Here is an 18,772-nt window from a genome sequence, read left to right as displayed (position 1 = left end):
GCGGAGCCGGGCAGCCGGCAGGTTCCCCCCACACAGTGCGCAGGCGCAGAAGGCGGGGCGGGGCGCCGGGAGGGGCCGGCTGTCACTTGACTGTCCGCAGCGGTTCGCAGAGGAGCAGCATGGCCCTGCTCTACGGGGGCGTGGAGGGGTGAGCGGGGACGGGGACCGATGAGCGCGGTGAAGAATAATAATAGTTATAATGATGATGATGGCATTTACTAAGCGCTTACTATGTGCAAAGCACTGTTCTAAGCGCTGGAGAGGTTCCAAGGTGATCGGGTTGGCCCGCAGGGGGCTCACAGTCTCCATCCCCATTTGACAGATGAGGTCACTGAGGCCCGGAGAAGTGATGTGACTTGCCCAAAGTCACACAGCTGACAGTTGGCGGAGCCGGGATTTGAACCCGTGACCTCTGACTCCAAATCAATCAATCAGTCGTATTGATGGATCAATCGATTAGTCGTATGGATCAATCAATCCAAAGCCCGGGCTCTTTCCACTGAGCCACGCTGCTTCATCAGGGCAGGCTTCCTGGAGGACGGCGCCTTCAGCCGGAGCTTGGGAAGGCCTCCTGGAGGAGGCCCCTCCTTCCTCTTCCCCTCCTCCCCCTCTCCATCCCCCCTGCCTTACCTCCTTCCCTTCCCCACAGCACCTGTACATATGTTTGTACGTATTTATTACTCCATTTATTTTACTCGTACATATCTATTCTATTTATTTTATTTTGTTATTATGTTTTGTTTTGTTCTCTGCCTCCCCCTTCTAGACTGTGAGCCCACTGCTGGGTAGGGACCGTCTCTATATGTTGCCAACTTGGACTTCCCAAGCACTTAGTACAGTGCTTTGCACACAGTAAGCTCTCAATAAATACGATCGATTGATTGGTTGAGAAGCGGTGCGGCCTCAGGACTTAGGCTGGACTCGGGGGAACCTCTTGACACACTTCCTTACCCTCGCCCGGCCCCGCCTGCTCAGTTCTCCTTTTGCCCCACTGCTCCGACCTCGTGGGTTTATAACAATAATAATAATGATGGTATTTGTTAAGTGCTTACTATGTGCTAAGCGCTGTACTAGAGAAGCAGCGTGGCTCAGTGGAAAGGGACTGGGCTTGGGAATCAGAGGTCGTGGGTTCTGATCCCGGCTGGGTGACCTTGGGCAAGTCATTTCTCTGGGCCTCAGTTACCTCCTCTGGAAAATGGGGATGAAGACTGCAAGCCCCATGTGGGACAACCAGATTATCTTGTACCTACACCAGCGCTCAGAACAGTGCTTGGCACATAATAATAAAATAATAATGATGGCATTCATTAAGCGCTTACTATGTGCCAAGCACTGTTCTAAGCGCTGGGGAGGTTACAAGGTGATCAGGTTGTCCCACGGGGCTCACAGTCAATCCTTATTTTACTAAACGCCGGGGTGGATACAAGCCAATCAGGTTGGACACAGTCCCTTGTCCCCGGTGGGGCTCGCAGTTTCAATCCCCTTTTACAGATGAGGTAACTGAAGCACAGAAGTGAAGTGGCTTGCCCAAGGTCACACAGCAGACAAATGGCAGTGCCAGGATTAGAACCCAGGACCTTCGGACTCCCAGGCCCATGCCCTATCCACTGCGCCATGCTGCTTTATAATAATAATAATAATAATAATAATAATGATGGCATTTGTTAAGCATTTACTACGTGCTAAGCACTGTTCTAAGCGCCGGGGGGATACACGGTGATCAGGTTGTCCCACATGGGGCTCACAGTCTTAATCCTCATGTTACAGATGAGGTAACTGAGGCTCAGAGAAGTTAAGTGACTTGCCCAAGGTCACACAGCAGAAATGTGGCAGAGCTGGGATTCGAACCCATGACCTCTGACTCCAAAGCCCATGCTCTTTCCACTGAGCCACGCTGCTTCTCACGCTGCTTCCTCTGCTGTGTGTGATCTTGGGCAAGTCATTGAACTTCTCTGCACCTATTTCTTCATCTATGAAGCAAGGATTCAATCCCAGTTCCCTTTTCTACTTCGACCCTCACCCCAATGTGGGACAGGGATCATGTTTTGTTCAATTGGTGGCATAGTGCTTGGAATATAGTAAGTACTTAACAAATGCCATAGTATTGAGCAGTTACTGTGGGCAGAGCACTGTACTAAGTGCTTGGCAATAGACTGGGTAGGCATGTTCCCTGCCCACAAGAAACCTACAGTCTACAGAAGGACTCATCTGTAAAATGGGGATGAAGACTGTGAGCCCCCCGTGGGACAACCTGATCACCTTGTAACCTCCCTAGCGCTTAGAACAGTGCTTTGCACATAGTGCTTAATAAATGCTATCATTATTATTATTAAGGAGTTTACAGTCTAGAAGACTATAGAGTCAGTCGATTGTATTTGAGTGCTTACTCTATGCAGAGCACTGTACCAAGTGCTTGAGAGGACAACAGAATTAGTAGATACGTTCCCAGAAACCCAGCACACAAGAAATAGAAAATAATAATAATCGCGGAATTTAAGCACATACAATATGTCAAGCATTGTACTACACACGGAGGTGGATACAAGATAATCGGGTCCCAGATGAGACTCGTAGTCTAAGTAGGAGGTAGAACAGGTATTGCGTCCCTATTTTGTAAATGAGGGAACGGAGGACCGGAGGATTTAAGTGACTTGCCCGAGATTGCACACAGAAAATTGGCAGAGGTGGGATTAGAACCCAGGTCCTTTGACTCCCAAGTCTGGGCTCTTTCAACTAAGCTGTACTGCTTCTCTGCAGAACTACTGCCTGGTTTAATTAGACTTGCCCGATTTACCCTCACTTCATTTATTTTATTCACTCTAGGATTTATTGAGCACCCACTGGCTACAGAGCTCTGTACTAGGCACCTACCCTGGGTAGTACCCCATACTAGGGACATACTGTACTGGCTGCTCGTAGAATACATTACAGTAAAAGACACAATCCCTGTCCTCAGGGGGCCTACAACTCAATGTGGGGTGGACAAGTTGGTTTACGACTAGTGAGGACAGGAGGGAAAATATACACCGGAAAGCAGCAAGAAAATAAGGAAAAACCCTGAATAAAAGAGTTGTCTTGAGGAGGTTGGATCAGGCAGGGAAGGCTTCCAGGAAGAGGCCAATCTTCAGGAAGATTGTCCTGAGAAGCAGCAAGATGTAGTGGGTAGAACACGGGGCTGGGGATTCAGAAGGTCATGGGTTCTAATCCCGGCTCTGCGACTCGTCTGCCGTACGACCTTGGGAGAGTCACTTTACTTCCCTGTGCCTCAGTTACCTCATCTGGAAGAAAGGGATCGAGACTGTGAGCTTCACATGGGCCAGGGTCTGTGTCCAACTCATCCAGCCCAGCGCTTATAGAGTGCCTGGCACATTTTAGGCGCTCAACAGACACCATTATTATTATTATTATTATTATTATTATTATTATTATTATTATTATTGAGCATCCCAAGGCCTGGGGCGGGAGGGCGTAGGTGGCCAGAACTCAGGGCAAAGGAGTCAGTCTCCTGGGTTTCCGAGCCGAGGGGGCGAAGCCACCGTTCTCCTTCCCCCAGCCGCCTGGACCACGCCACCCACCTTGCTTCCCCGAGGGTCTCCAACCAGGCCCGAGAGGAGCCGAGCAGGGCCGGAAAGCCCCCGAATCGGGTTGGTTTGACCCGTCAGCTCTGCCCCTCCCTTCCCCCGTGCCCTGCTGAAACCCCTGGCATTCCTTTGGGGCAGCCGGGCACTCCGGGGTTCACCGAGGGGGTTTGCTCCACAGCGGGGGGACCTGTTCCAAGGTGCTCCTTCTGACCGAAGATGGGCAGGTGGTGGCTGAGGTGGACGGGCCGAGCACCAACCACTGGGTGAGGATGGCTGGGAAGGAAGGGCCAGAGCAGTGGTGGGGTGGCGGCGGGGGGGGGTGGACTCACCGGGGAGTGGGCTCTCTGGCGTGTCGGGCCCTCCGGCGGGCCAGGGCTCGAGCTGATCGAGGCTGGGGCGGGGCGGCGGTGGAGAAACTTGGGGACAGTAACCCCTGGGGCCTGCTCCTTCCCTGCGGGCAGCTGGTCGGCGTGGACGCGTGCTTAGAGAGGATCAACAACATGGTCAGTGAGGCCAAAGGGAAAGCTGGAGTGGACTCTTCCGTGCCGCTGCGTTCACTGGTGAGGAGCCGGGCAGAGGCCGGGGTTCTCGCGGGTCGGGAGAGGGGAGGGAGAAGAGAGAATCAGGACCCCCCTGCCTGTCTTCTCCTTGCCGGGCGCCGACAGGGTCTCTCGCTGAGTGGCGGGGAGCAGGCAGAGGCCGTGAAGATGCTGACGGAACAGCTGCACTCCCGCTTCCCCCAACTGAGCCAGAGCCACCACATCACCACAGATGCCGCGGGGGCCATCGCCACGGCCACCGCTAACGGTGAGGACAACTCCCTACCCCCTCCTGCTTCCTCCCCTGGCTCCCCGACTCGGGGTGGGCCCGGGCCCCACAGAGATGGGATGGTGGGCTCCTTCCTCCTCCACAACATCTGAGATCCTGGCCTTGAGGGGGCTGGGCCTTCTTGGGGACCCTCTCTCCAAGCCCCCCAACTCACAGGTGGCACCATCCGGTCAGATTTTTGTCTGTCTAGTATGGCTTTGAGTGGAGGTAGGGGGATGGACGGGGTGACGTTTTGGCGACCCTTCACCCGGATGTGACTGCAGTTCACCCAATATTGCTGTAGTGTACTTTCCCAAGTGCTTAGTACAGTGCTCTGCACACAGTAAGCGCTCAATACATACGACTGAATGAACGAAGAGCATCGGGCAGGGTGATGCAGGGCTAGAGGGGAAGAAGGACCATGAGATCATTAAAGGCAGCAAGGAGCAGGCCCGCCCTGTCACTAGCACAGTGCTGGAGGCTGACTGGATTGGAGTGGGGAATGTAGGCTGGGGGAGACAGCGCTTAATTTCTTATGCCGTCAAGTCGTCTTTGACCCGTAGCGACGCCATGGACACATCTCTCCCAGAACGCCCCACTTCCATCTGCAGTCGTTCTGGTAGTGGAACCATTGAGTTTTACATATCTGAAATCTTATTTATTTGTTTTGATGTCTGTCTCCCCCACTCTAGACCGTAAGTTCGTTATGGGCAGGGAATGTGACCGTTTATTATTGTATTGTACTCTCCCAAGGGCTTAGGCCAGTGCTCTGCACACGGTACGTGCTCGGTAAATACGACTGATTGAGTTAGACCTGGAAATAAGAAGAGGGGTGGTCCGAGCTTGACCTCTAGAGAGCTTCAGAAGCCCATGTTATCCAGGAGGTAGGATGAAAGAATCCACAGTGGGAGAGGGAGGAGAAGAGTTAAGGGGGGCGCGTGTATGTGTGGCCTGTGGGTTCTCAGGGTCATTTGGGTCTCCCTCGCCCTCTGTCCACCCCACCCTCCCGGTCCTCCCACAGGTGGAGTGGTGCTCATCTCGGGGACGGGCTCCAACTGTCGACTGATCAACCCCGACGGCTCGGAAAGCGGCTGCGGAGGCTGGGGCCACATGATAGGCGATGAGGGGTCAGGTGAGAGCTCTGCACACAGTAAGCGCTCAATAAATACAACTGAATGAATGAGAGGCTGGGGGTGGAGTGGGAGGGGGAAGAGCTGGGAGACCCCGGCGGTGCCGAGGAGACCGCTTACCGTTGAATGCCCAGCCCCGATGGGCGGTAGTTGGGTAGTGACCATTGGAAGGGCAGAGGGCAGAGTGGATAGACCCTCCACTCCTTGGAGGCGCTGACAGTCTGTTGGAGGAGAGCTCATTGTTTGAGTGAGTATCACCATAAGACAGGAGCACAGAAGTACGAGAACATAAAAAAGAGTCACAAGTGCACAGATACATACTCTTCGTTGCAGAAAGAGAAACGTCGAGGGAGTCACAGGAGGGGGTGGGGTGATCGGCACCAGATGCGGGTCATCTGGTTATCCATGAGATAACCAGAGTTATCCAGGAAAGAGCCTGGGCTCGGGAGTCAGAGGTTGTGGGTTCCAATTCCGGCTCCGCCACTTGTCTGCTGTGTGACCCTGGGCAAGTCACTTCACATCTCTGAGTCTCAGTTCTCTCATCTGTAAAATGGGGATTAAGACTGTAAGCCCCACGTGGGACAACCTGATCACCTTGTATCCCCGCAGCGCATAGAACACAGCTTTGCACATAGTAAGCACTTAACAAGTACCAACATTATTATTGTTATAATTATTATTATCTGGGAAGGCTCCTGGAGGAGGTGGGTCTCTTCTGTTCTGTTAGAGCAGGCGGAAGGGGAGTCAGCAGGGGGATTCAGGGTGTCGGCTCCCTCGGGGTCTGTGTCCTCTGTCTCACTCACACGCGCACAGAAACACACCCACACACACCTCTTTGAGCCCCTGAGGAGGTGCTCAGGAAGTATCCATTGAGGAACCAGAGAGGGAGCTGCCGGGAGATTTACATCAGGACTTCAGGCTGATCTGGGTTCGGTGCGGCAGAAGCAGTAGCAGCAACTACTGTTGTAATAATAATTGTGGGCTTTAAGCACTTACTGAGTGCCAGGCACTGTACTAAGCACTGGAGAGGATACAAATGAATCGGGCTGGTCACAGTCCCTGACCCGCGTGGGGCTCTCGGTCTCATTCCCTAGTTTTACAGATGAGGTCACTGAGGCCCAGAGACGTGAAGTCACTTGCCCAAGGTCACACAGCAGACAAATGGAGGAGCCGGGATTAGAACCCGTGACCTTCTGACTCCCAGGCTCTTCTCGGGCTGTCTCAGGACTGCCAGCTCTTGGGAACTTTGGGCTGGCCCTGACAGGGAGGAGAGCAGGAGTCCCTGGGACCCACCTCCAATCCCCGGAGGCTCCCAGACGGATCGGGAGCCGTCAGGCAACCGTTTCTGCAGCGTGGCTTAGCTGAAAGAGCCAGCCTGGGAGTCAGAAGGTCCTGGGGTTCTAATCCCGGCTCAGCCACTTGTTTGCTGTGTGCCCTTGGGCAACTCGCTTCACTTCTGTGCCTGTTACCTCATCTGTAAAATGGGGATTAAAAGCGTGAGCCCCACGTGGGACAACCTGCTTACGCTTTATCTACCAGCACTTAGAACAGTGCTTGGCACCCACTAAGCGCTTAACAAATACCATCATTATTATTCTCCCCCATCCCCGAGTCTTGGGAATCCCCTTTCTGGCATCCCATCCCCAACTGGGGGCAAGCCAGGTCTCAGCCTGGCTGTTCTGGGCCTGTCACGCTCTGTGCCCCGCTCCCCGCAGCGTACTGGATCGCTCACCTGGGGGTGAAGACCATCTTCGACACCCTGGACCACTTGGATGTCACCCCTTCCCATGACATCGGCTTCGTGCAGCAGGCCATGTTTGACTACTTCCAGGTACCGGGGAGGGGAATGGGCTCGGGGAATTTGGGTGCGGGTGGCCAGGCTTGCCCAGGAACCCACGGCGGGTCGGTGTCTGCTCTCAGGTGACCAACCGCACGGGGCTCCTTACCCATCTCTACCGGACCTTTGAGAAGTCCAAATTTGCCGGGTTCTGCCGGAAGCTCGCAGAAGGTAATGGGGCAGGTGGGCTGGTTAGAGGGGGCGAGATGGGGATGGTTGCGCTTCGATCTGTAACCTCGGGGCATCCGATATTCACTTCCATTCATTCAGTCCTATTGAGCACTTACTGTGTGCAGAGCGTACTAAGCGCTTGGAAAGTCCAGCTCGGCAACAGAGAGAATCCCTTCCCAACAACAGGCTCACAGTCTAGAAGGGGGGGACAGACAACAAAACAAAACAAGTAGACAGGCGTCAATATAAATATATATATCAAATATATATAAATAGAATAATAGACACATTAATAAAGTAAATAACAAATATGTACATATATACATAAGTGCGTGGGGCGGGGAGGGGGATAGAACGGAGGGAGTTGGGGCGATGGGGCGGGGAGGAGGAGCAGAGGAAAGGGGGGGCTTAGTCTGGGAAGGCCTCCTGGAGGAGGTGAGCTTTCAGTAGGGCTTTGAAGGAGGGAAGTGTGCTAATTTGGCGGATGTGAGGAGGGAGGGCATTCCAGGCCAGAGGTAGGATGTGGGCCGGGGGTCGACGGCGGGACAGGCGAGAACGAGGCCCAGTGAGGTTAGCGGCAGAGGAGCGGAGGGTGCGGGTTGGGCTGGAGAAGGAGAGAAGGGAGGTGAGGTAGGAGGGGGCGAGGGGATGGACAGCCTTGAAGCTGAGAATGAGGAGTTATTGGTTCATACGTAGGTTGAGAGGCAACCACTGGAGACTTTTGAGGAGGGAGGTGACATGCCCAGAGCGTTTCTGTAGAAAAATAATCTGGACAGCAGAATGAAGTAGAGACTGCCCCCACCTCGGCCCCACAACACTTGTGTACATAGCTAAACATTATACGTTATAAATTCTTTCTATTATGTCTGTCTCCCCCTCTATGCTGTAAACCCGCTGTGGGCAGGGAACGTGTCTATGGGCTCTTTTGCATTGTAATAATAATAATTATTATGGTACTTGTTAAGCACTTATTATGTGCCAAGTACCGCTGTAAGCACTGGTGCACATACAGGTCAGTCAGGTTGGACATAGTCCCTAAACTGCGTGGGGCTAACACTTTTAATCCCCATTTTACAGACGAGGTAACTGAGGCACAGAGAAGTCAAGTGATCTGCCCAGCGCTCTCTCCCCTTGGCACGGGCTTGGGAGTCAGAAGGTCAGGGTTCTAATCCCAGCTGTGCCAGTTGTCTGCTGTGCGACTTTGGGCAAGTCGCTTCACTTCTCCGTACCTCAGTTCCCTCATCTGTAAAATGGGAATTTAAGACAGTGAGCCCCATGCGGGACAGGGACCGTGTCCAACCCGATTACCTTGTAACTCCCCTTTCCTCTTCTCCCACTCCCTTCTGCGTCACCCCGACTTGCTCCCTTTTTTCTGCGCCCCTCCCAGCCCCACAGCACTTATGTACACATCTGTCAGTTATTTAGTGTATTGATGTCTGTCTCCCCCTCCTAGACTGTGAGCTCATTGTGGGCAGGGAATGTGTCGGTTTGTTGTTGTTTTGTACTCTCCCAAGCGCTCTGCACACAGGGAATCAATAAATTCCCTGCAGATTCCCTGAATCTGCTGCTCAATAAATATGACTGAATGAAGTGCCGTGCCCGGCACATAGTAAGTTCGTAACAAATACCATAATTATCATCTGAGGGGTGGCGGCAGGGAGGAGCGGACACTCCCCATGGCTGGGATCCCGCCCTGTTGTAACGCACAGGTCAGTGGATGTGGGCTCCCAGCCATGGGCAGCAGAGGCCTTTCTCCATCTTGTGTTCCCCCAGGCGCTGCGCAGGGAGACCCCCTGTGCCGCCACCTCTTCGCCAGGGCTGGAGAGGCACTGGCTCGCCACGTGGTCGCGGTGCTGCCGAAGATCGACAGGGTGAGTGGGGCCCGAGGCTCTTGGGGCGCGGAGACTTTCCGTCCCTCAGTGGCCCTCCGGGGCCGGGGGAGACGGCAGGGAACCGGCCTCCGGACCAGCCGTCTGGGTGGAAGCTCAGGGAGGGGAGAGCTGTTGAACGGCTAGGGGTTGGTCCGGAGAAGTTCAAGGCCCCACCTCCGGCCTCGGAGAGTGGGGCGGCGGCGGCCAGGAGCCGGGCTCAGCCTTCTTCCTCCTCAGGTCCTCTTCCAGGGTAGCCTTGGGCTCCCGGTGCTGTGTGTGGGCTCTGTGTGGAACAGCTGGGAGCTGATGAAGGAAGGTGAGGGGGTGGTTGGCAGGGGATGTGGGGGGGGGGAACGGTTGCACTCTCAACCATAGACGTGGCCCTCCTGTACCCCATTGGCTCCCTTACCCCTATTCTCTCCCCACTTTACAGAGCAAGAGGCTGAGGCCCAGGGAGGTTAGAAGTCCCCAGGGTCACCCAGGGGGGCCATGATGCTCGCCCCAAGCCCGGCCTACCCAAGAGTCAAAGGCCTGTCTGCTCCTCTCTCACCTCCCCCTACTCCAGCCATCACCTCTGTCCCCTCAGCCCCTCGACCACTGCCTCCGGCCATCGCCTCTGGTCATCATTCAGTCCCATTTATTAAGTGCTTACTGTGTGCAGAGCACTGTACTAAGCACTTGGGAGAGGACAATAGAACAAGAAACAAGACACGTTCCCTGCCCACAACGAGCTTACAGTCTAGAGGGGGAGACGGGCATTAGCGTAAATACATAAATCACCTGTCAGCTCAGCCGCCTCTGGCCACCACTTCTGTCCGTCTGCTCAGCGCCCCGCTCGTCGCCTCCGGTTGCCACCTCTGTCCGCTGAGCTGGCCGCCTCCTTCCCTTGCAGGCTTCATTGGGGCCCTGGCCCGGGGCCGGGCTGCTCATCCCGAGCTCCCCTTCTCCCGCTTCAGCCTGCTCAAGTTGAGACACTCCTCTGCCCTCGGGGGTGCCAGCCTGGGGGCCCGCCGTATTGGCCAGCTGCTGCCCCTGGACCACGCTGCCAACGCTGAAGCCTTCTTCACTCACGACTTTTCCTAAGGGGGCGGGAGAAGCAGGCCGCTTCCCTGGGGCGGCCGGTCTCTCCTGTTTTTCTAGTAAAAGAATTACATCCTCCTTGAGCTTGTTCACAGACCCGTTGAACTGGAAGTACTGATTCCAGGTGCCCCCGACAGGTGCCCAGTACAGCACCCTGGACTCTCTGTGGCCTCAGACCAGATGGGGCGGTGGGGTGCTGAAGCCCGAGAACCCTCCTAAGTCCAAACTTGCTTTCGGACGGCGGAGCAGTGGCCCGTATTGCCAATTCTAAACTGGTCCGACACCGAATGGCCTCTGGTAGGAAAACCTGAGCGGCTTTCCTCGCCAGCCCCTGCCCACTGTCCATGTGGGACCCAGCGGGGTGGGAGAAGGACTGGGTTGTTTGGACTGCTCTTCTTGCAGTTCTTTTTTCACGTTTACAAGCTTGAGAAGCAGCGTACCCCAGTGATAGAGCCCAGGCCTGGGAGGCAGAAGCTCCTGAGTTCTAATCCCGACTTGTCTGCTGTGTGACCTCACAAGTCACTTCACTTCTTTGTACCTCAGTTACCTCTTCTGTAAAACAGGGACTAAGACTGTCAGCCCCACGTGGGACAGGAACTGCGTCCAACCCGCTTTGCTTGAATCCACAGTGCCTGGCACACAGAGAGTGATTAAAAAATGCCATAATTCTTATAATTACTGCCTGCTGTGTGATCTTGGGAAAGTCACAACTTCTCTGTTTCAGCTCCCTCAATTGTAAAATGGGGATTAAAGCTGTAAGCCCCATGTAGGGCACGGACTGTGTCCAACATGATTAGCGGGTATCTACCCCAGTACTTTGTACCGGGGCTGGCACGTAGTGTTTAAATACAAGGGGAAAAAAAGCAAGCCTGGATGGCCCACCAGGGCAAGCCTTGGGCACACCCAAAGGCTGGGGCAACAGTCTGGAGGTTCTTTGCCCTCCCCTCCTCTCCAGGGTGGGCAGCCCAACCCCGCGGACCAAATGTGCGCTGAGCTTGCAGGGACCACATTCCAGGTGGGATGCCAGGGGCGTCACCTGTGCGCTCATCGCTGGGACAACAGGAAAAACAACTGCCCGAGCGGAGATGCCAACACGGCCGCAGCGCCGCCATCTGTGGAAACGGCCGGGCCGGGGGTAGCCGGGGCCTGGGGTCGCTTCCCACCTCACTACCGATCCAAGAAGAGGTTTCGGAAAAGGGAAACCAGTGAGACTGAGGGGTGAGGACAGCTTCCAGGTGACTGAATGATTGCTCAGTGGGCAAGGACCAGCTGAAGCCTGGCGTAGAAGAGAAGTGGCTAGATGGGGATGCCAACCTAGAGGAGACAGAGAGCCCTTTGCCACGGGCACCACTACTGAGTCCTGAGGTGGGAATGACCAATGGAGAACACCACACCCAAAGTTAGCAGGAGGTCCCGTTTCTCCTACTTACCCTACACGCTCAAAAGGAGCAACAATGAACACCGCAAAACCCAGCACCTAAGCCGTCTTTGTTTTATTGATATTTCAAGAGCTGCCATTTGGTTTGGATAGCAAAGTTCAGAAAAAGTAACTGACCCATTTTTTTTCTCCTTTTTGACATTTTTTTTTTGGAAAATTGTTTTTTTAAGTTTTCAACTCCTCCATCGTGACCTAGACAGGAACACCCCCTCCACCCGATGCCCGGGAACGGAAGGCCTCTGTTTCGGAATCCTCCTGGAATTCGGACGAAGAGCTGGGGCCCGCTCTCCGGCTTGGGCATTGAGCGGTTTCCCGGGATCCTGACATGCCAGTTGGCCCCGGTGTCCATCTCCCCGCTCGATTCTGGCAACTGATCCACTGCGCTGTTCCACGAGCCCTGCCCCACCCTGGGCAGTGCCAGGGCCACCATCTTGGCAGAGCGGGTGCAGCTTGGCGGGAAAGGCGGGGACTGGTCTTTAGACTCTGGGGGGGAAGATGGAGAGATCCCCTCAGATGCCTGCTTCTCCCTTCAGTCAACTTCTCCGAGAACTCTTAAAATAGTTAGCTTCACCTCCTAGGGCTGCAGGGATGCCACTTTGGTGTTTGGGGAAAGAAGATAGCATTACGGTTTGGTTCTCAAGCTCCAACCTTAAGAGAAATTGACAGTGCGGAAATGCAGGCTCCCCTCCCTTGACCACCCCCCGCCAAAGGCCGAGAGCCATCAAGCAACGTGGTGGGATGGCCGGGGCCCACAGTCCACCTTGCTACCTTAAGGAGTTCTCGCTCGGTCTCCGTATCCCTCACAGGGAGAGGTCTGAGGCTGCACTTGGGGACGCGTCCCCTTCCCCGCATCCTGGGGAGGACATCTACAAAAAATTTCATTTACACTATGGAGTGCAGAAATCCAACTCGTTTAAAAGAAAAACAAACACTAAAACACACCTCTCCCTTCCCTCCCTCCCCAAGCCCCACCCTTAAGCGATCAACTTAAGAGTTTCTAAATACTTAGAGTAACTGGACGAGGTTGTAACTTAGTGTTGAACTTGTGGCAGAAAACTTTACAACCAGCCCAGTTTTGGGGGGGTGGCTTTAAGTGAACCACGTGCTCCACGCATAGGACCGTTTAGCCCTCAGGAAAGGGGAGAGGGGGCGGACAACAAGGAGAAAAAGCTTAGCCATTCTGACAGTAAAACCACTTAAAAGCTCCAAACATGAGAGGGTGTGGCTGGTGGGATCAGGGGGGCCTGGTGAAGCCATGGCCAAGAGCGACTTAGGGGAGGTGCAAGATGAAAAGGCCTCAGAGTTTTCCTTGACAGAGCGCTGTGCTTCATGATGTCGACGACAGAGGTTGCGGTGGTCCCCACTGGCCCAGGGCAGAGGACCGGGATGGGGAAGGGTGGAGGGAAGAAGGGCCCCGAGCCATTCTGACCTCGCTAGGTGGCCCGCAGGCTCGGGCGTCCTGCCAGCTGTAGCCGGCCACAAGAATCGTTGTAGCTCTCTCCAGGGGCCCGGGCCCTCCCCGCCATGCCCGGCCAGGAGCGGGTATGCCATGGCCGTGAGACAGCCGGGGTGGGGAGGAGCAGCTTTTCCCATGGCTTCCTCCCCGGAAGATGGCCCCACTGACTCTCTCTCTCTCTGCAGGTGGGGTCCCCAAGGGGTGAACCCCGACCCTTCAGCGCTGACCACCCAGATAAGAAAATCTGCTGACACTAAGGCTCAGCTGCTTCCTACCCGCTCCCTCTTCAGGTATCACTGCCACCCAAACCACAACAGAGGTCACTGGCCAAAAAAAAAAGACCTCAGGCCTGCTTCCTCCTCAAAGACCAACCGTATTTCTTTGTCGTCGGTTTTCTTTTTAAAGGGAACGTGAGACTGGGGCTCTATGGTCATTTTTCACTAAATCGACTCTGGAAGTTTCTTCCCCTTTCCCAGCACGGCTCTTCAGAGGCTCTCAAAGTCTCAAAGGCTTCCTTCCTCCCGGTCGCTTCTTCACCGCCCATTTCTGGTTTCGCCATAGCGTCCACCGCTTTCTGAACTCTCCTCTATTTTCACTCTCGGTGCTGGTTCCAAGCTTCCAGGGTGGGTGAGAAGAGGGGTTCCCACCTCTCTGCCCACACGCTCCCTGAAACGCACTTTTCTAGAAGGGCTGAGAGAAACTTTCTCCAGAGGAAGTCCATTTCAACAAGGCCAGGGTGCCGGACATCCAGAGTGCAGCTCTGTGTGCCTCTCGGAGGAGGGTCCCTGAGAAGAATCGGGGCTGCCGCTCTTCAGGCTGCACGTGGGCCTCGTTCCTCCCGTGATCTGGCAGGGAGAATTCCAAACTGGAAAGCGGCTGTAAGCCAACCCCAAAAATGTCATTTAAAAAGAAATGCTCCACCTGGAGCCGGGAAGGCTTCCGATCGGAAGTCGGGTCAACACCCTAAGCGGGAGAGCGGGGGACGGGGGAATCAAGCCAGCCTCCCCTCCCCGGTTTCCCGGCCTTTGGCTTCTCCGAAACGGGATCGCCAACACGAGGCCAGGAGCAGCGGCCTCCTTAGGGAGCGCCTCTCCCTCCACCGGCCTCCGCCGCCGTATTCCGGCTTCCCGCCCCCAGCCCTGCGCCACGGTGCTGTGTGGAAGGCTGGAGCTACAGATCCCAGAGAAGGATGGGGGAGGGAGAGGCGAGGAGGAGAGGTGACAGTAGCAAGCACAGCTGTGGCAGAAAAGAGGGGCCACCAGAGCAAGCGAGGAGTGGGGTCTGTCCCCCACTAAACAGCCTGGGGAGCTCAGTGCAGGTCTTGGGGGTCTTAAATGGAACGGGGCGTTCCGACCTGGTTTCTCGTCTCATCTCTCGGGCAGAGTCGCCAAGGTTAACGGATCCAAAGACCAATGACGTCCGGCCAGTGGGGGCCAGACCGTGAGTGATCTAGGGTACAGGACCGGTGCCCTTCTGGAGGGATGGCCCGTTAGAGGACTCAAATCCCCAACACTTACCAAGCTAGGAGTGTCAAGTTCTCACAGATACCCCTTGCTGGCTCTGATGGGCCAGAGGGCCCCCGGGAGGAAAGTGAGGGCCCCTGGCATCCAGCAGATTCCAAGAAGCCACCCTGGCACAATCCCACGATGGGGGCAGACATTTCCCGACTGACTCTGCCCTCTTCCCCCTCCTGGAAACCACCCTTTCGGTACTTTCCCGCTCGGTTGGGCCAAGCCCTCCAAGGGACGCGAGCTGGCCGACGGGAAGAGAGGCCTTGGAGCCCCTAGTGTTCCTCACTCGTAGGGGTGTGGCCCGGCCCCGGCCAAGAGCAAAGCGGCTCTCCCCCGGCCCTAGCCTGAGCCTGTTCTCCACGCCCCTTTGGGAAGTTTCCATTTCCTCAAAACTAAGGAAGGAGGGGCACGGCTTTCACCGCGGCTAGTCTCGCCTCACGGCGGAGGGCCGCAGGGTGGCTGTCCACTGAAGCCGAAGACTGGGACAGCGGAAACCCAAGACACCGGAGTGGAAACGCTTCTGGTAGGGGATTTTCAGAAGCTGAGGAGCAGTGGGTTGTTGTTGTTGGGGGGGGAAGAGGGCCCGGCCTCTGGCTCACCCCGGTGGGCTTGACACAGCCGCCCCCCTTCACTGGAGGCTTCTGCGGGCTTTTGCGGGCTTCTGCCCGCAAAAATCACAGCAGGCGGGAGCTGCCCGGAGGGATGCAGCCGGGAGGGCGTGGGCTTGGCGGCCCGTGTCACCCGAGTCTGGTCCTGCTCTGCCGGCTCCCACGGCAGGCGGGGTTCTCCGGATTGTCCTCCCGCCCGAGGGGGGCTGCACGGGGATGGGAGAGGTAGTCCCTACGCTCCCATCCAGGAAGGTACTGCTCGGAGAGCATGCTTTGCTCAGCCTCAGAACATCCTCCGTGAGGAAGAAAAGAGTGCAATCCCCTTCACCAAAAACAAACGAACAAGGGGCAAACAAAAAGAGCCATGAGTCTGAAGAAAGCCAACTGTCCAGATGTAGGCTAGCAGAACAGAAGAGGGATACTTAAAAGCTCGAAGGAGACTGCCCGCGTTAAGGGTTACTCGATTCACAGTGTCGAGTTAGAACCTCTCCGTTTCCCCTTCCCCCCGCCCCCCAACCCCTGCCACTTTGTGCAGCTTTGTCCCGAAATGGGGACACACAGTCCACCTCAAAGGCTTCGGTCAGATTCAATACTTCACTCCCGGAATAAACTCCTTGGCGTCGGGATTCAGGTTACTTTTGCTCTGAAAAGAGGAGGGGAGAGGAGAGAGTAAATAGCAGGTAAATAGCCAGAGCCTCATTTCTCTTCCCACCCAGGACCCACAGTCCCCTCTGCCGTCTGCTGCCATCAGCGGGCTTTCCCTCAGACGCTGCCCCTGCTCCCCCACCCGATCTGCTCAGCCGGGCCCCAGTCCACGCTCTCATTTCTGGCCACGCCCAGGGTGCCCGCCGTTCGGGCTGCCTCTCTTCTGTCTCCGAGCTTCTGGGCGGGCCACCCCACGGTCACTTAACCACCCTCTCGTCTGGCACCTCCTGAGCCCACAGCTCAGGGCGCAACCCCTCAAGGAAGCTGCCCCGATTAACCCAACCTATTCTCCACCCCACTAGGCTCAAGCGAGGACTCAGACTTCCCCTCAACATCCATCCGCTCTGGCAAATCCTCTACTTGTATTTATACACTGTCACATGTATCTGGAGAGAGAGACAGAGGGAGGGAGCAAAACAGAGGCAGAGAGAGAGCCAGACAGGCCCAGAGAGAAGGGTTCACAGAGAGGAGGGCCGGGGGGCAGAAGGGGAGGACAGAGAGAGGGAGGGGAACAGAGACAGAGAGAAAGAGGGACACAGAGAGAGAGGGAGAAAGCATGGGACACTGCGCCTCTGGCATCCTTTGTGTTAAATCATGCTTCATCTCCCTCAGTGGAATCTAGTGGGTCAGCTGATGCTTCAAAGCCACGTCAAAGGGAATCAGCCCAGCCTGGGAATCAGAGGACCTGGCAGCTAATCCTGGCCCCGCACTTGGTAATAATAATAATAATGTTGGTATTTGTTAAGTGCTTACTATGTGCCAAGCACTGTTCTGATCACTGGGGTAAATACAAGGTAATCAGGTTGTCCCACTTGGGGCTCACAGTCTTAACCCCCATTTTCCAGATGAGGTCACTGAGGCCCAGGGAAGTGAAGTGACTTCCCCAAACTCACACAGATGACAAGTGGCGGAGCTGGAATTAGAACCTACAACTTCTGACTCCCAAAACTGGGCTCTTTTCATTAAGCCACACTGCCTCTCACTTGTCTGCTGTGTGACCTCGGGGAAGCCACTTCACTTCTCTGGGCCTCAGTTCCCTCACCTGAAAAGGGGAGCGCAAATCCTTTTCCCTCAAGACTGTGAGCCCAATGTGGGACATGGATTGGGTCTAACCTGATTATTCTCCATCGACCACAGTGTTTAGTACAGTGACTGGCACGCTATAAGCGTTTAAGGAAAAAAGATCAGTTGGCCTACAGTTCTACAGTTTTGACTTGTAACTTGTTGTTCTTCCACAGAAAACACTGGCCTCTTCGAGTCAAGCCATCTAGTACTATTATTGATGATATTTGTTAAGCACTTACTATGTCCAAACACTGTACTAGACACTGGGGTAGAGACAAGATACTCAGGTTGGACGTAGTCCCCCGTCCCACTGGGTACTCACATTCTAAGGGGGAGTAGGGCTTAGTCCCCACTTTATAGATGAGGAAACAAGCACAGAGAAGTTAAATGACTTGTGTGCTTTTTCTGCTCGGCCACTGCTTCTCTACTGCTGTTTACCCACGCGTCATTGGGTGGGATACTACCCAGGTAGCAGAATTCGGTGACTCATTCATTCAATCGTATTTATTGAGCGCTTCCTGTGTGCAGAGCACTGTACTAAGCGCGCAAGGGCTTTGCCAATAGGAATCTTAGGCCATTTGGAAGGGAGATGAGTGTATAAACGTTGGGGCAAATACAGGTGCCCGATGTGCGTAGATAGGCACAGGCGGGCACGGAGTGCTGGTCTTCTTCAAGCTGACCGCCGGACCACAGAGCTGCGCTCGCACTTCGAAGCAGGTCATGATCTACCTGCGTTTCTCGGGAATGTTTTAGATGAACCTGTTCATGTTGATTACACGTTTGTCTGCTGGTAGTTCCCTAGCATGCTAAGCCCCTTGAGGGCAGAGACCATGTTTAACCCAGCTAAGATCTCGGTAGAATGAGAACGAGCAACACTGAGTCCACGGATGATGTCAGAGAGGGTGACAGAGAAGCCGTCACAAAGTTACAGCGAGGCCTGCTGCTGCTTCGTTTTGAGACGGTTCTCCTGACCTCCAGATTTGGATTCCCCCAGGAACGGTGTGATCCCGATGGGATCCTACCACTTCTCGCAAGCCAGGGGTTGAGCCTCTGGCCGACCTGGACTCGGCGGGTGACGGGACTCAAGGACCAGGGGCCAGTGATCTCTAAGACAGCCAGCTGAATAGGGGGTTGGGCCTGCAAGCATACGTATGTAAATATGTGTGCGTAAGCGTGTGAATTTGTGGACATGAGGGCAGGTGACGTTAGATGTATCAAGTTTCCACACTACTTCTGTTCCACTAAGAGCTCTTACCCTATCAAGATTTCACCTGGACTTTTGACAGAGAAGTGACCAGCTTTTCCTGCCCAAAGCATAGCTCCAGAACTTTGTCAGAATAGGCTCTGAGTGGGGTTTTTTTTTGTCTAATTTGTTAAGCGCATATTCTGTGGAAGCAGTATACTAAGCAGTGAGGTACATACAAGATCATCGGGTCAGATACGGTCTCTGTCCCACACGGGGCTCCCAGGGTAAGTAGGAGAGAACTCCGATGGGAAGCACAGAGAAGTGAT

The 18,772-nt window shown here is 54.9% G+C and overlaps 2 protein-coding genes across 2 annotated transcripts in view; one reads left to right on the top strand and one right to left on the bottom strand.

The window, feature by feature from the left end:
- The first annotated feature begins 98 nt into the window (after window positions 1-98).
- On the top strand, window positions 99-10,496 carry NAGK (N-acetylglucosamine kinase). The gene is made up of 10 exons (XM_038745353.1): window positions 99-148; window positions 3,760-3,844; window positions 4,043-4,141; window positions 4,247-4,388; window positions 5,410-5,520; window positions 7,234-7,349; window positions 7,439-7,526; window positions 9,300-9,397; window positions 9,635-9,713; window positions 10,290-10,496. The coding sequence occupies exons 1-10, from the start codon at window positions 120-122 to the stop codon at window positions 10,478-10,480; spliced, it is 1,038 nt and encodes a 345-aa protein (XP_038601281.1). The 5' UTR covers window positions 99-119; the 3' UTR covers window positions 10,481-10,496.
- A 1,459-nt stretch (window positions 10,497-11,955) lies between these two features.
- The window catches only part of PAIP2B (poly(A) binding protein interacting protein 2B), a 61,688-nt gene continuing 54,871 nt past the window's right edge, over window positions 11,956-18,772 (bottom strand). Inside the window, exons 4-5 of the mRNA XM_038745099.1 lie at window positions 16,057-16,133; window positions 11,956-12,398 (exon numbers count right to left, since the gene is read on the bottom strand). Of these exons, the coding sequence (XP_038601027.1) occupies window positions 16,077-16,133 (57 nt within the window). The 3' untranslated portion in view covers window positions 11,956-12,398; window positions 16,057-16,076. The remainder of the gene's footprint in view (window positions 12,399-16,056; window positions 16,134-18,772) is intronic.

The sequence above is a fragment of the Tachyglossus aculeatus genome, chromosome 4 (genome assembly GCF_015852505.1).
Source record: "Tachyglossus aculeatus isolate mTacAcu1 chromosome 4, mTacAcu1.pri, whole genome shotgun sequence".
NCBI classification, from domain to species: domain Eukaryota; kingdom Metazoa; phylum Chordata; class Mammalia; order Monotremata; family Tachyglossidae; genus Tachyglossus; species Tachyglossus aculeatus.
Note: the sequence above shows the minus strand (reverse complement) of the source record. Positions and strands in the feature narration are given on the sequence as shown.

Bases quoted from the DNA above. Each gene is read 5' to 3' on its own strand.
- NAGK (XM_038745353.1), top strand. From the start codon at position 120: ATGGCCCTGCTCTACGGGGGCGTGGAGGG. The intron at 4,389-5,409 runs GTGAGGACAACT...GTCCTCCCACAG, and splicing joins CGCCACGGCCACCGCTAACG to GTGGAGTGGTGCTCATCTCG. The intron at 9,398-9,634 runs GTGAGTGGGGCC...CTTCCTCCTCAG, and splicing joins TGCTGCCGAAGATCGACAGG to GTCCTCTTCCAGGGTAGCCT.